This window comes from Hipposideros armiger, unplaced genomic scaffold (assembly GCF_001890085.2).
Source record: "Hipposideros armiger isolate ML-2016 unplaced genomic scaffold, ASM189008v1 scaffold_147, whole genome shotgun sequence".
NCBI classification, from domain to species: Eukaryota; Metazoa; Chordata; class Mammalia; order Chiroptera; family Hipposideridae; genus Hipposideros; species Hipposideros armiger.
In genome coordinates, this window is record NW_017731497.1 from 1764930 (window position 1) to 1779189 (window position 14260).

Genomic DNA, 14260 nt, shown 5'->3' on the forward strand with positions numbered 1-14260 from the left:
CATAGTGTGGTTTAGAAAGGTTAAGTAACTTGCTCAAGGTCACATAGGGAGCCAGGATTCTAGAATCAAAAACGTCTAATTTCAGACCCAATTTTCTTAATCACTACATTCTACAATCTCCCTTCTATTTTATCTATTTTTGATGATAATAATGATCACTGCTTCTACATATTTAGCACTTACCATGTTCTAAGCACAGTGCTAAGTATTTTACATTATTAAATTCATTTAATCCCTAAAACAACTCATTTGTGCCTATTAGAAAGTATTATTTCCTCCATTTCCCATCACTGTGAACTTGGATACATTATTAAGAGTAATCATAATTTGTAGCATTTATGTGACAATTCTAGAGACTGTATGCAAATCATCAAGCACAGTGCCTGCGTAGTATGTATACCCTGGAAAGAAAATGCACATATCCCATCCTAAAATCACTTTTGCATGAATTCAATTTATTAAACATTATTTGGAGAAGCAATTAATTTGCAAGGCAATATCTTAGGCAGAAATAGCATACACCCAAACGCTAAACAAAATGCCTCAGATCTCTTTCAACCTGAGATAGCTAGAAGCAGCTCTCTTACAGAATGAACACAGGTCAGTTTCAAAAGGAGGAAAAAGGGTCTCTCAGGTGGGCACAGCCTAGGAAGGCCAGATGTGCTCAGGGTGCCTCCAAAGGATGATTCTGCAGCCCAGCTGTATTCAAAAGTATATTTTCCCAATTAAAAATGAGCACACATGGCTTAAGAAGTGGTTTGTGATTTTTTTATTAAAGAGAATTATAAGATACATACCATCTTACATGTAATCTTAAGTATATGCTACATGATTTTTTCACTTACGTATACCCCCCTGTAACCGAGATCAAGATATAGAATATTTCCAGCACCTCATAAAAACAAACAAACAAACAAACAAACAAACAAGAAAGCCTTTAAAATCAGAGCAGTAACCAGAAACAGGTTAAGGAATGTCGAAAGCTGGCTGGGCAATGGGAAGGCTGGATTCGGGAGAGCGTATTAGGTAAAAATAAGACAAACACACAAACCCGACTTTTATCTTCTTTTAGTGGTGGGTGTAGAATGCTGTGCATTCACATTCATTATGGCCATCTATCCTCACAATGATTCTGCGACATAGTCAAGATTTAACCCTCTTTTGCACGTGAGGAAGTAGAAACTTGTTCAGCGTTTCCGAGGACAACATGCCCACTACAAACAGGAGAGAAAAATAACTGGATCTCTTGAATTTGCGCTGCAGATCCAGCCACGTGGCAGAGGGAACGCGGGGGAGGGAGAGAGAAAGGCCCGGAGTCAGGTTACTAGACAGCGTGGCTCTACCAGCTCATTGGTAGGCGTTCCAGGGCCAGGTATAAAGGCTCAGGCCGGCTGTCGCTGGACCCCTGTACTGAACTGTGCGGCGCGCACTTTCAACTTCGTGGAGGCCGCGCGCTCTTCCCGCTCCCGGCTCCAGGCAGAACGGTTCCGAGACCCATCTGACGCTGGACCTCAGGTACATTAGGTGAGCCACATTGCCTTGCTTAATTCTCCCGGGGACTTGTCTGAGGCTCTTAATCCCAAAAAAGAGAGACTAAGAAGAATGTCTGGGATGGGATCTTTTAATTTTCTCTGAGGACTAGGGTGCAATAATCCAAGGATTCAGAAAATAATTGCACAAGCGCCTGTTGGCATCGGGACAGCACGCGAGGCCAACGTTTTGAGAGTCTCCGCCTTAGGCCAGCGAGGGCGGATCGAGATTAAAGCAATAAACCCCAAAGTATACACGACAACAGAATAAAGACAGGACAAAAGAAGAACGATTGGTTTTCAATCTCGGAAACACAGTTTGCAATAGCAGCGTGAGGGGGGAGATTGTCTTGTCCCAGGGGAGGCAGGAGAAAGCACCCCAAAAGTAGAACGAGACAGGAATGGATACGTCCTGCAAGGCTCTCTCTGACGATCAGTGTGCGCTTGTGCATTGCAGGCTGCCCAGCTCCAGCAGATCCGTCACCTGCCTCTTGATGTGGTGCCTGGAGCGGCTCTGCTTGGATCCCCAGCGCCTCCTGCGGGGCAGGAACCGGCGTCTCCAGGGTCAGGCCCGCCGAACCACTGCCACCAAGCCCGTCGCGTGTGCAAACGTGCTCACCCCAGACCGCATCCCTGAGTTCTGCATTCCCCCGCGACTCGCGCCCTGCAGGGCTCTGGCTGCACTCAGAGACTCCTGGGGCAAAGAAGGAGGGACAGACGACGGTGCCGGGCGCACGGACTGGGACCCGCGCTCGCAGGCCGCGCTCTCGCTGCCGCACCTGCCCCGCGTGCGCACCGCCTATGGCTTCTGCGCGTTGCTGGAGAGTCCGCACACCCGCCGCAAGGAGTCCCTTTTCCTTGGGGACCCCGGCGCCTCTGCGCTCCTGCAACCACCCGCCTTCAAGCCCACGCTCCTCACTCGGTCCCATACGTACCACGGTGGAGGAAACACCCGCATTGTGCCCCCGGGCGGAGCTTCCGCCGCCGCCGCCCCTGTGGACCCCGGCAGCCCTCGCCCGCCCTGGAACACTCTTGCCCTGAGGTCCCGCGGCCGCCGCCTCCTGCGCGCCCCTGAAGTGCTGCTGAGCCGCGCGCTGCGGGCCCGGAGGAGTCGTGGCTTGGCCCGCGCCCGCTCCGTGTCCAGCGGCGACGAGGACGAGGAGCACGGCGGGGGCTCCGGGTCCCCGGCCCGGGACCCCTCCGCGTCCCCTCCTCCGCCCCCAGGCCCGCAGCCCGAGCGCCTAGAGGCCGAGGGCACAGTGACTCTGGGCCGCGCCGGCGGCGCCCTGCGCCTGGCCGCCGAGTACAGTCGACGGAGCGGCCGCCTCCGCATCCGGCTGCTCCGCGCCGAGGGCCCGGCTGAAGGAGCTGCTGAGTTCCCCGCCGTCGGCTGCCGCGTGAGCTTTGTCCTGCAGCCGCCGGGCAAGACGCACCAGAGGCGCAGCGCGGTGGTCCGCCGGAGCTGCAAGGCGGTCTTCGACCAGGACTTTTGCTTCGACGGGCTCTCGGAGGACGAGGTGCGCTGCCTGGCGGTGCGCGTCAAGGCCGAGAACAAGGGCCGCGGCTTGGAGCGGGGCCGCCTGCTGGGCCGGGGCGAGCTGCTGCTGGGCTCCCTCCTGCTGCTCTGAGGGCACACAGGTCTGCCAGCTGGGGGCACTGACAGCAGCTTTATACAAAATAAAAGTGTATTTATTCTTCTACTGAGGCTTTTGTGTCAGTCCAATATTGGCAGCGATGATACTGAATTAACACAGAAAAGGGTGTGATATTTTGTGTAGACACCTTCAAAATTCTTACAGCAGATGGTATGGTTGGTGTTCTGCAGTAGAGTTTCCCAGTGTAGATAGCCAATTCCATTTCGTTCGTTCCCTACAGTCGGGTTGGGAGATAATGAAGTACTAAAACTAGAGGGTGTCTTGGCAATCTACTTGTGCCAGTCTCCTCGTTTTGAAGTTTGTTCATTCCACAACATCCACTGAGACCATCTTAGAGCATTGATTACTTTTGGAGTATTGCTTAAGATCCTGGATAAGAAAATGAGTCCAAGAGAGGTGAAGTGACTTTTCCAAGATCAACAGTGAATTATTAGTAAGAACTCCAGGGTGATACTCCTGACTACGTCTTGTTGGAAAAGCAATGTAGACATTTAAACCATTTCAGTATTTTAAGCTTAAATAATTCTAATAGTTTTACAAGTTTTAGCTTGTAATGCTTAAAACCACCCTTAAGTTGGCAACGCGATCTCATTTTTCAGATGAGGATACTGAGGCACAGAATAAGTAGCAGGGTTGGGATTTGCACCCAGGCCGTAAGTGTCATACTTGCTCTCTATACGTAATAACCACAGTGCCTGAAGGGCTCATCTCACTACTGTGACAATGCAGCTTATATCTGAAATGGTGGACTCTGAGGCTGCGGTCACCTCACATTCCTCAAAACAACTTGATATATACAAAGTTATTGGGTTTTATTTTTCTGTTGTTGTTTTTTTAAATAAAAACAGATCACTTTGATGGCTTAAATACTAAAATCTTATTCCAGAAAACATTACAATCACTATTATCACTAGATTACATACAAGTAGGAGTGTAATTTTATTAAGAAGGTAAATCAATGCATTTCAGGGACATACATTTTCCATGAAATAAATGGTGGGTATTTCCAAACAGATCTCCACTAACATCAGGTTACGGTTGGTCAAATAATGTAAGAGCCTAATCAACATTATTTAAAAATGACTGAAATAGGACCATAAATCACAAAACCATGGAATTTTAACGTTCGAAGAAGATTAACAATCATTTTGTGCAAATCTATGTGTCATAGAAAAGGACCAGAGAGGCAAACTGCAGCTTGCCCCAAATCACAATTAGTAAAAGAGCTGAGACTAGAACCAATTGTTATTTTCCTCTTCAACCTTGGACCACTACTTCCAAAAAAAGAGAAAGACAGAGAGAGAGAAACATTTGCACATAAATTATTTTACATCACTGAACTAATTTGAATTTTTTGCATTTAAAAAAGCTTATTTGCAATATAAATTTTTTGTGATAGCGTCAGCCTTTCTGGGGGCACAAATTTGGTTTGCACTTTGCTGCCCTCTAGTGGATACCTCATGTGTTTTGTAAGTGGGTCTGTCTCCATAGTATTAGACCATCTCAGCTAAAGACCAACCTAAATGCCAGAACCCAATGACCTTGAAGATGTTTGCTAATAGGAGATTATAGTGAAGACACACATCGCAAAATGGAGATTATAGTGAAGACACACATCTCAAAATAGCTGTATAGAAAAGAAAAGAGAAGAAAAACTCAGTAATACTGAAGCTGGGAGTGTGTGGCAATGGCAAGGTTGGTTGCAGAAACTGCTTTAAGAGTTGTTGTGTTTCTCATCAGACTTTAAGTATGCACATCCTCCACAATTGATACAGTGAAGTGACTTTTTGTGATTTAAATATATAAACGTATTCAAAGAAAAATCCTACAAAACAGACCAGAAATATATCAGTTTAAAAAGCATTAGTTTAAAAAAATGGGGGTGGGGGTCAGTGAGAAAAAATAGCATTAGTTAGATATGACTTTAAGAATCAAACCAACACCTTTGTCATTTGGTATTAAAAAGATAGTGTATTCTACACCTAAAATACTACCTTTAATATGGATCAAACATGCCTAGAAGATTATTTCTCTAGAATCTAATTTTCTTTTACACACAGTTCAACAGTTCACAAATATTTCCCTCATATCCATTCCCAGGACTTAAGCCAAATTATTGTTTTTGGTAAAGATGTTTAAAAGACAGAGCAAAATGTAGGTACAAAGTGATCTCTATGATATTAAAGCAATAACATATGGTATATGGTATAATACGTGGTAAAAGGGTTAAGCTTTCAGCTTAATAATGTAAATGGATAAAAAGGTATTCACAAGGTTCATTTAGAACATCTATCATGGGACAAACACTGTTTAGGATTCTAGATTTACAGCTGTAAATAAAGACTCAAAAGTTCCCTCCTCTTACGGAATTAAGTTTTCAGAGGTGCGGAGGAGATGGACAATAAACAAATAATTTCAGTAGCGTTTCAGGAAATACAATGTGATAATGGGAAAGAGCAGGACTGGGTGAAGGGGCGCCTTAGATTGGACGGTTAAGAAAGGCCCGTGTGAAAGCTTGACTTGAGCCTCTTCTCTATGTTCACGTACCTACTGCTATCATGGTTCAATCCACCTGCTGATCTGGGGACTCCTGACCTCCCAGGGCGACCTGACAAGTACTTGCCCAGGAATTCTGCTAATACCTTATCACTAATGAGAAGTGCTTCCTGTGGGGTTCAGCCATGGTATGTAGGAATTCTTCCGCCTCTAGGCTGATGAGCTCAACAGTTGGAATAGACCTGAGACAGCCCATGGTGTTTACAAATCCTCATTTTACTCTTTTGCATATTAACATAGCAAAATCCCATTAGTTAAGAATTTTATTATGGTGCTATAATGGCTCTGGCATTAAAATGAGGGGATTACAAACTCTGGTCTGATTAGGCCTTCTGAAGCAGTGGGAAGCAAATAGCAACATGATTTAACATGATTTTCTTTTCTCTTTTTTTTTTGGCACTTTATGGTTTTCACAGTAAATTTGTATCCTTTCTGCTCTTAAAGCTTTGCAATGAGTTACTTAGGCTACTTAACTCTAATTGTGCTGGGGGTAGATGCTGTAGGTTTGCTCCTTCAACACCCAATCTAATTCTATTGCTTTCTCTTCTGTGCTATCCAGGCTAGAGAACAAACACTTGCCTTCCCAGACCCTTTTGCAGCTAAAGCTAGCCATGTGACTCAACTATGGCCAATGAAACAGAGAGGGATGTTAAAGTTACCCCTTTCGAAATTATCTCATAGTTCTTGGATATGCTGTGTTTGTTTTCTTCATTATTTTTTCTCCTTGCATTTCAATTTGGGAAGTTTCTATGGACATATCATAAAGGTCACTCACTGATTCTTTCTTTGGCTGTACCTAGTCGACTGATGAACCCATCAGAAGCTTCTTTCTTTCCTGTTACAGGGTTTTAATTTCTAGCATTTCCTTTTGATTTTTTTCCCTCTTTCTACTTACATTATCTATCTGTTCTTGCATGTTGTCTCCTTTTCCATTAGAGCCCTTAACATATTAATCATAGTTATTATAAATTCCCTATCTGATCATTCCAAAATTGGTGTCATATCTGAGCCTGGTTCTGAACCTTTGTTTTGTCTCTTCTACATTTAGCTTTTTAAGAAACTGACAAACGCTTTTCCAGAGTGATTGATTGTACCATTTTACTTTCCAACCAATAGCATATGAGAATTCTGTTTGCTCTATATTCTTGCCAACACTTTCACATACAAGGACCTTTCAAAGGAAATATATTCAAGGTTTCTATTTTTTGTTACCTATGTGTTGTTACACCCATGTACTTTGATTCTCTCAAGAATTTTAACCACCGTTTTACTTTAATAATTAAAAGTAGGAATAACAACTAGGCAAAGGCCACATTTAGGACAGAATTTCAAAGTAATGTAATCATTATTACCTTGTTATAAGATGCTTGTAACAATATCTTGGCCCATTAAAGAATTCTATTGGGTTGTTAGAAAAGTCATGATGTATTTTTTCTATATTTTTCGTTGCAAAAATGCGTCATGACTTTTCCGGCAACCCAGTAGATCAAAATTTTTAAATATTCAATGTTTATTTATTTACTTATTTTTAAAAATATTTTATTGGGGAATTGGGGGATGGGAACAGAGCTGGGGAATCAGGGGAAGCGGAACAGACAAGTTGCTGTCCTTTTGTTCTTCAGTCTAGTTGTGGAGGATGCTGCCCCACCAGCCCATGCTGGTACCATCATTGCGCTCTCCCCGGGTGAGGCAGATCGGTCGCCGGCCTCTGGACGGCAGCTCACAGCAGCTCTTGGCAGCTCACACCGGCTGCCAGCTACTTACGCTGGCTGCCGGCCACACACAATAGCTTATGGCAGCCCACTGCAGCCCCACTGCAGCCTACGCCGTCCCCAGCGACTCATGGCAGCCCAGCTCCAGGTCGAGCTGTTGTTCAGCATCTTAGCTGTAGAGGGCAGTGTCACTGGCCCTCATATGTGGGATCCAAACCAGGCCCCGCTGCTCAGAGCTGGCACCCCAAGCCAGCTCTTAACCAACGCACCACTCAGCTGGCCCCTGTTCAATGTTTATTAAATTGCTTTAAAGTTTTAAAGTTCAATAAGAGTCACTGAGTTTCCTTCTCAAAGGCATTAATTTAGTCATTTAAAACCAGTAGAGATAAAAGAGACCTATCATAGAGCAGGATCAAATTATGTGAGAGTCAATTAAAGGAAACAACAATTATATCATTAGAGAAAAATCTCAATAGGGTTGAGGCTAACAGACACGCTTGCTTTTCTTCTAGGTAGGTTAGTAGAGATCACCTTTGTTAAGGAGTCCACAATCCCTCCTTTCCTTTCTGTATCATCCTGCAGCTGGTGGAGCAGAAATAAGAACTCTTCAGTGACATTAAAGCTGTAACACTGCAGCAGAGCCAGTTTCTAACAGTCAGTAATCAAAATGCCGCTTCATCTACAAATCTGGTGTTGAATGATGGGCCCTGGGTACTCTGTAACAACTCCACAAGTGTTGGTTGGTGACAGTAAATTCATTTTTTAAGAAGAGTTCATATTCAAATTTAGAGGGATATGGGTTCCAGATCTCAGCTGTCACTTCTGCGTCTCTTGGTCACATCCAATAGCCTTTCTAAATGTCATTTCTTCATCAGTAGAGAGGCAGTAATGTTACCTACCTCATGGGAATTTTGTAAGGATTAAAGATAATAATGTATTCAAAGTCCTCAGCACAGTGCCTGGTACGAAGAACCACTCAATATATATTAGTTCTATTTTGGGCTTCTTCATAATGGATGATGTTACTAGACTTTCCCCTTAAGCTTTTAGCATATTCAATAAATGCTTATTCTGTAGCTGGGATCCTACATCTAAGAGATTTAGTGGATAAGTTATACTCGTATGAATCATTTGAGAAACATTACAAAGTGCCAAAGTAAGTATTAGAAAAAACAGTGCTATAGACAAGGATTCTTAAAAGGGGAAATCGTGAAATGAGAAAGGTTCTGACATTTATTTAGTACTCAACATATTCCTGACACTATACTAGAGACATATTAAGTGTTAGATCTCTTTGTGTTACAGCTGTGTGAGGAAGGACTTTATAGTAAATCCTGATGCTCAGAGAAGGTGCATGGTCACACAGCTGGTAAAGGGGAAGACAATAATTTGGAACTGTGTGCGTATAACCACAAAGTCTCTGCTAGACTGTGGGTACCCAACATTTAGGCAGGCTTTCTCTAAAGAAAAAACAGAGAAGGGTAGCCTTGGAAAAGGAACTAAGTTTTGGATCCAAGATAAGTAAAATGTGTCCTGAAAACAATGCTTCTTTGGTCCCCGACAGCCTGTGGGAACACCTTTGGTGATCATGTTACCACCTGCCGAGAACTTTGACTTGCTGACTTCTTAGCACATAAAACTAAAATATAGATATCATCGTGCCTTGCAACAATTAGAAGACAGCAACCCATCCTATGCCAATGGTCATGATTTATTGACTCATAAATCACATTGCCCTTGGATAACACCATTTCCCCACCTTTTAAAGACATTTTATTACACGATTAACTGTGTAATCACCAGCAGGTTGGAAGTATAAGCTTTTCAGAAAAGTGAACCCATCAAAGCTTTATGTTAAAAAAAAAAGACCACTTTTGAGTCAAGACAGATATATTACTTTTTATTTTATATAATCCATTTCTCTGAGCTTGAGACTGAGGATTGTGAGTTTCTTTACTGGACCAATGCCCTGAAATTTGACAAATATTTACCACCATTAAACACTTTTAAACATCATCTTAAATAAAGAAGAAAGTCCTTGAAAGATAATAGAATTCAAAACAAGTCAACTTAGAAAAAAGTTGCTCAGTATCCTTATTTTATAGATGAAAAAAAGTGATATCAGAAAATGGAAGGATTTCCCAGGGTCATATTGCCATTTAGTGCCATTTCCTGACTCCCAAACTAGAGCTCCCTCTGCTCTTACACGCCATAGTACTAACTACACTAGTGAACTATTAGTTTTTGTATGTTTAAAGAGCATTTTGAAACATGATCACTACCCAAACAAAACCATTCTCTTGACACTCTGATCTAAATTAGTTTTTGTCTTTGTCCACTATGTACTTTCCAGTCTTTGTTCATATATTTATATGGTTCCAAGAATAGTATATATACACATACCAATTTTATTTATGATTATAATTTAAGAGTTGTTCATGTTCCTATTAGTCTTTGGTATCATAGCCTTTTATATATATATATAATTAATATGTCTATTTCCCTATTTTTGAACTTTCTTCACTCTTCCCAATTTGTTTATTTCTTCTTTTGATTTTTTTTTTCAGAATAAATTCTAAGTGATGAGGTTTCAGAATCAAAGTCTATGAACATTGTTATGATTCCTAATACACGCTGACAATTTGCCTTTTCTGGTTGTTTATATTTTCTTTTACAAAGTGAACTAGGGAAAGAAAGGACTGTTGGGGGAGGGAGACAAAATTCCTAAATTTGATGGCTTGTGATTAAAGAACTGCACCTGTTTGTAGAAGGCACAGTGTTCCCAGAGACAACATAGCAAGTGAAAAGGAATGAGGGTGGCTTGGTTGCTATGGTAAGTAAAACTATTATTGCTATATATTTAATAGATATTAGTGACTCTCTCTGAAAGGATTTGCTGGTTTGGGTTACTTGTGAACAAGGATCTCCGCTCTCTCCCACATCAGGGTCTAGTTTAAACAATAACCTCCGAAGAACAAAAGAGCTATTTGCTTTGGGGTTAAAAAAAAAAAAGATTAAAACCCTACTGCATTTAATTACTGTTTTGTTAAGTGCCTGCTTAAGTGCCTGGAGAGAGAACCAGGAAGAACAATTAGGTCAGATGCATCAAATTCAGTCTTAAATAATTTGAGAAAAATAAACTAATTCCATGAAAATATGATTTTAGACTTATGCTTTTTAAATCTAATTTCATGGTAAATGTAACTTATGTATTTTTCCTTTGCCATATTTAACCAGAGAGGTTGTGTAATTATTGACTCTTTCCATTTGTACGAATGGTGTAGATTTTGGCAAGTACTGATGGTGGGGGGATATACCCTCACAGGTTTGGGAACTTTGTGGACCTCATTATAGAAGGAAAAGAGTTTGAAAACTATCAATTTGAACTGAAATGTCAGATCATTCACAATCATGAGCTAAGCTGCCACCCCAGGCTGACCCAACAATATCAAATAACAATGTTAGCAGTGTTGTGGAAATGCTCTGCTTTCCAGATACTACCTGCGTAAACTCAGCCCTAAGGAAGATGGTCATAGGTGTTTGCTGAGCATCAAGTGTGAGTTCAGCAAGTGTCAGGCACCCTTGGGTATTATCAATGCAGCGTGTGTAGGGATACTGAAAGAAGAAGAATAACAAGGAATAAAAGACATTGGTCTAGTTCTGGTTAGGAACCCCATGAGCAAGTCACTTCTTCTTTGGGCCTTGATTTCTGCATGTGGAAAATGAGAGAGTTAAGAGTAGATCCAGGATAGCAAGTAGGTTTTATCTGAAGTGTAAGCTACACTGAACATATAGTGGCCACCAGGAGTGCTATGGTGAAAAGAATGCTAAGGCCTGGGTTGGGAACTGGGATTGATTAGCTCTGTATATATAGGTTCACACTGGAGTATGGATACATGTACTACTACTTATTGACCATGGGCTCTTGAGCTCTCTGGCTCTGATATTCCTTGATGTTAATGAAGATAAGATTCTTGCCCTAAATAACTTTAAATTAGTTTGGAGAAATAAGACCAACAACCAGAAATTACAGTGACTAAATCAAGAATAATAATTATAAGGGCTAATTTGTTTGGTACAGATGATAAATGTCACACAATCTAGAGAATAGAAAAATCAATAAAGAGTTGGATAATTAAGGATATTTTCTTGAAGGAAAGAACATTTGAGTTGGGTCTTGAAGAACAGGGCATGATAGTAATAATACACTGAAAAGGGTCTATAAATATTTATGATTATTTAGCATGTTAGAAATCACACACCATTTTGACATATATTATCAAACTTTTAGAGGATTTAAACTGTGTTTTATATTTTCAGGATATTTATAATTTATAGAGATTTCACAGTCATTATAACATTTAATCTTCACAATAATCCTGGAGGTAGGTATCATTGGCCATAGTATACAAACGAGGAGCCTAAAGTTTAGTAAAGTGACTTTTTCAAGGAACATTACCAAGTTAATAAGAGGCATAGTGGAAAATAGACCTATAGTCCAGGCCTAGACTAAGGTAGGTGTATCAGTTAGGGTCGAGTATTAAAAAAAAAAAAAAAGTTCCCATTAATTTAGGAAAAGACTGATTTTTATATAACTACGTTGATGAAAAGACACCATAACTGGTATTAAACCTGTTTAACTGATCAACAACTTACTCCAGTTGAATATGCTTTTGCAGGCCAACCCAATCAGCATCAACCCTCACTTCTGAAATTGGCCAGTCAGGAATGAACTCCAATAAACATGTCTCTGTGTGACAGCCAATCAACAGTCAGATGAGTAACCAGCTTCCACATATAACTTTAACACATTTATGTCTCTAAAAGGCCTCCAATCCCTGGACTCCATGCCTCCCCAAACTCAGATATCTTATTAGCAGATTGCTCTACTCAGAGAGAATGCACCTGTTCAGCATAGCTCTCTTTTACTACACTAAGCAGTAAATTCAGCTTTTTTTTTTTTTAATTTCAGATATTGAGTGGTTCTTTTATGATCCTTTAACACTTCTAGAAGTTCTGCTAAGATCATTTTTTAAACTGCTCCAGGGGTCCATCAGACCAACATGGGCACTCACTGGGTCCCCTGCGCCCCAACCCCATTTGTTTTGCAGAATCTGTTGCCAGATGAGTAAATCTACACAATGCCCTAAGTGCTGACTAGTTTCATTGAGCTCTCATTGCTGATTGTAAGTAAGTAGGTTTGTCTATAAGATCACTAGGCTTAGGTCTTTGTATTAAATAATTAGGCCTCTTGGTTTGGAAATCTAATTATTTGCCCCATTTGGTAGATAATTAGACTTAAGTCTTTGTATAAAGTCATGACACCTTTTGTTTTGAAAGTATATCATTTGATAAATATTTCACCATGAACTTTCTCCTATTGCTTGCATTGTTTTTGCTGTTGTTCATCTACATGTACAAAGCCTTGTTTCATGTGTTTTTATTTTATTCTAGATTGTCTTTTCCTGTTAAATATATAGGAAAGTGGCCCATAAAGATGAGATGCAGTCATAGGCCTGATAAGTCTATAATCCAAGATAGCCCTGAGGACCAACAGTTGGAAGGCCTTTATATCATTGTCCTTGTGAAGAAGCTACCGGTATTGGTCAAACTTTGTCTCAGATCCCCTACAAAACCTTTATGCAGACATTTCTTGCGTTGTAAATTTATAAAAGAAGGTCACTTTGCTTGGTTCTTTTCTGAGGCCAATGATTGCTGAGTTATTGATCGTATGGCCTCTTCCTACCATTGGTGCGGTTGTGGTACTGAGACAATGTTGACAAGTACACACTGTTGACTGACCATAGTGGCTTCTTTATTTGTGCCGAGTTTTTCCCTATCAAAGTCTCAGCCTCTTCTTGAAAGAGCTTCTCTTTCCTATATAAAGCCATATTCTTAAGACTCCTACATTTCCTTGGTAAAGGTAAAACATTTTGACTTAGAGTAACAATGGCTGTTTTGGGGAACTTTTGACAAAACAATCAAGCAGTCAATATTTCTTTCTTTAATTGGTATGCCTGGACCTCAAAATAAAAAAAGCCTAACTGCAAGATCTCTTATAGCCTTTGTAACCTTCTGAAACCTACACTTACATTGCTCTCTCTTTCTACTCAGCTTTACCTGACCTCCTAAATGAGCTACTCTTTCTTCAGGGTTTTCTCAGGAAAAGAACAGTCCCGTTATGAAACTACGAGGTCAAAATTAGATTTATAGAAGGGAAATTAAAACTGTGGTCTAGAGCCAAATCGAGGTCTGTAATTAAGAAGTTTCTTAAACTTCAAAACACAGGCAAAATATTGCTATAAAATGCAAACATTGTTAGATACTTATTGTCCTGGACTACAGATCTACACTGACTAATTCAATGAATTTTAGACCCCAGGTGGAAAAATATATTTTAAATCATCAGTGTAAAAAAAAAGAAAGGATATAAATAACCCAGCTACATAAAATTTTAAATAAATAGAAAATATACTACATAAGATAGTTTCAGAAGCCTTTCTTTTAAGGTTAGTTTAAACAAAATTCAAAATTGTAAAGTAACAATGTAATGTTATATGTTTGTAACCCCAATTAAAAATAAAATAATTTTTTTTAAATTGGTCATTAAAGATGAAAAATAAAGTTCAGATCATTTCAAACAGTATTCTGGGATAAACCTAACACTGAAGTAAAAGGGAACTTTGTCCTCTCTTTTTGTAAATAGGCTTAAACATGAATTACAGGATTTAATCAGAAAAAAAAATGTTAAATTGCCAATTTAAAAAATACCCAATATGAGGATAGACATTTCAATAGCCTTATGGAG

At 40.5% G+C, this 14260-nt stretch overlaps 1 protein-coding gene across 2 annotated transcripts; it reads left to right on the top strand.

Moving 5' to 3' along the window:
• The first annotated feature begins 818 nt into the window (after nucleotides 1-818).
• Nucleotides 819-3172, top strand: C2CD4A (C2 calcium dependent domain containing 4A). 2 transcript variants are annotated; one of them, XM_019650780.1, is made up of 2 exons: nucleotides 819-1524; nucleotides 1987-3172. In XM_019650780.1, exon 2 carries the CDS (start codon nucleotides 2024-2026, stop codon nucleotides 3155-3157), a length of 1134 nt encoding a protein of 377 aa, XP_019506325.1. In that variant the 5' UTR covers nucleotides 819-1524; nucleotides 1987-2023; the 3' UTR covers nucleotides 3158-3172. The 2 variants fall into 2 exon arrangements, with proteins under 2 accessions (XP_019506325.1, XP_019506324.1); XM_019650779.1 differs by having other exon boundaries at nucleotides 819-3172.
• The last annotated feature ends 11088 nt before the right edge of the window (nucleotides 3173-14260 follow it).

Coding starts and splice junctions, on each gene's coding strand:
- C2CD4A (XM_019650779.1), top strand. CDS start 1,931: ATGGATACGTCCTGCAAGGCTCTCTCTGACGATCAGTGTGCGCTTGTG.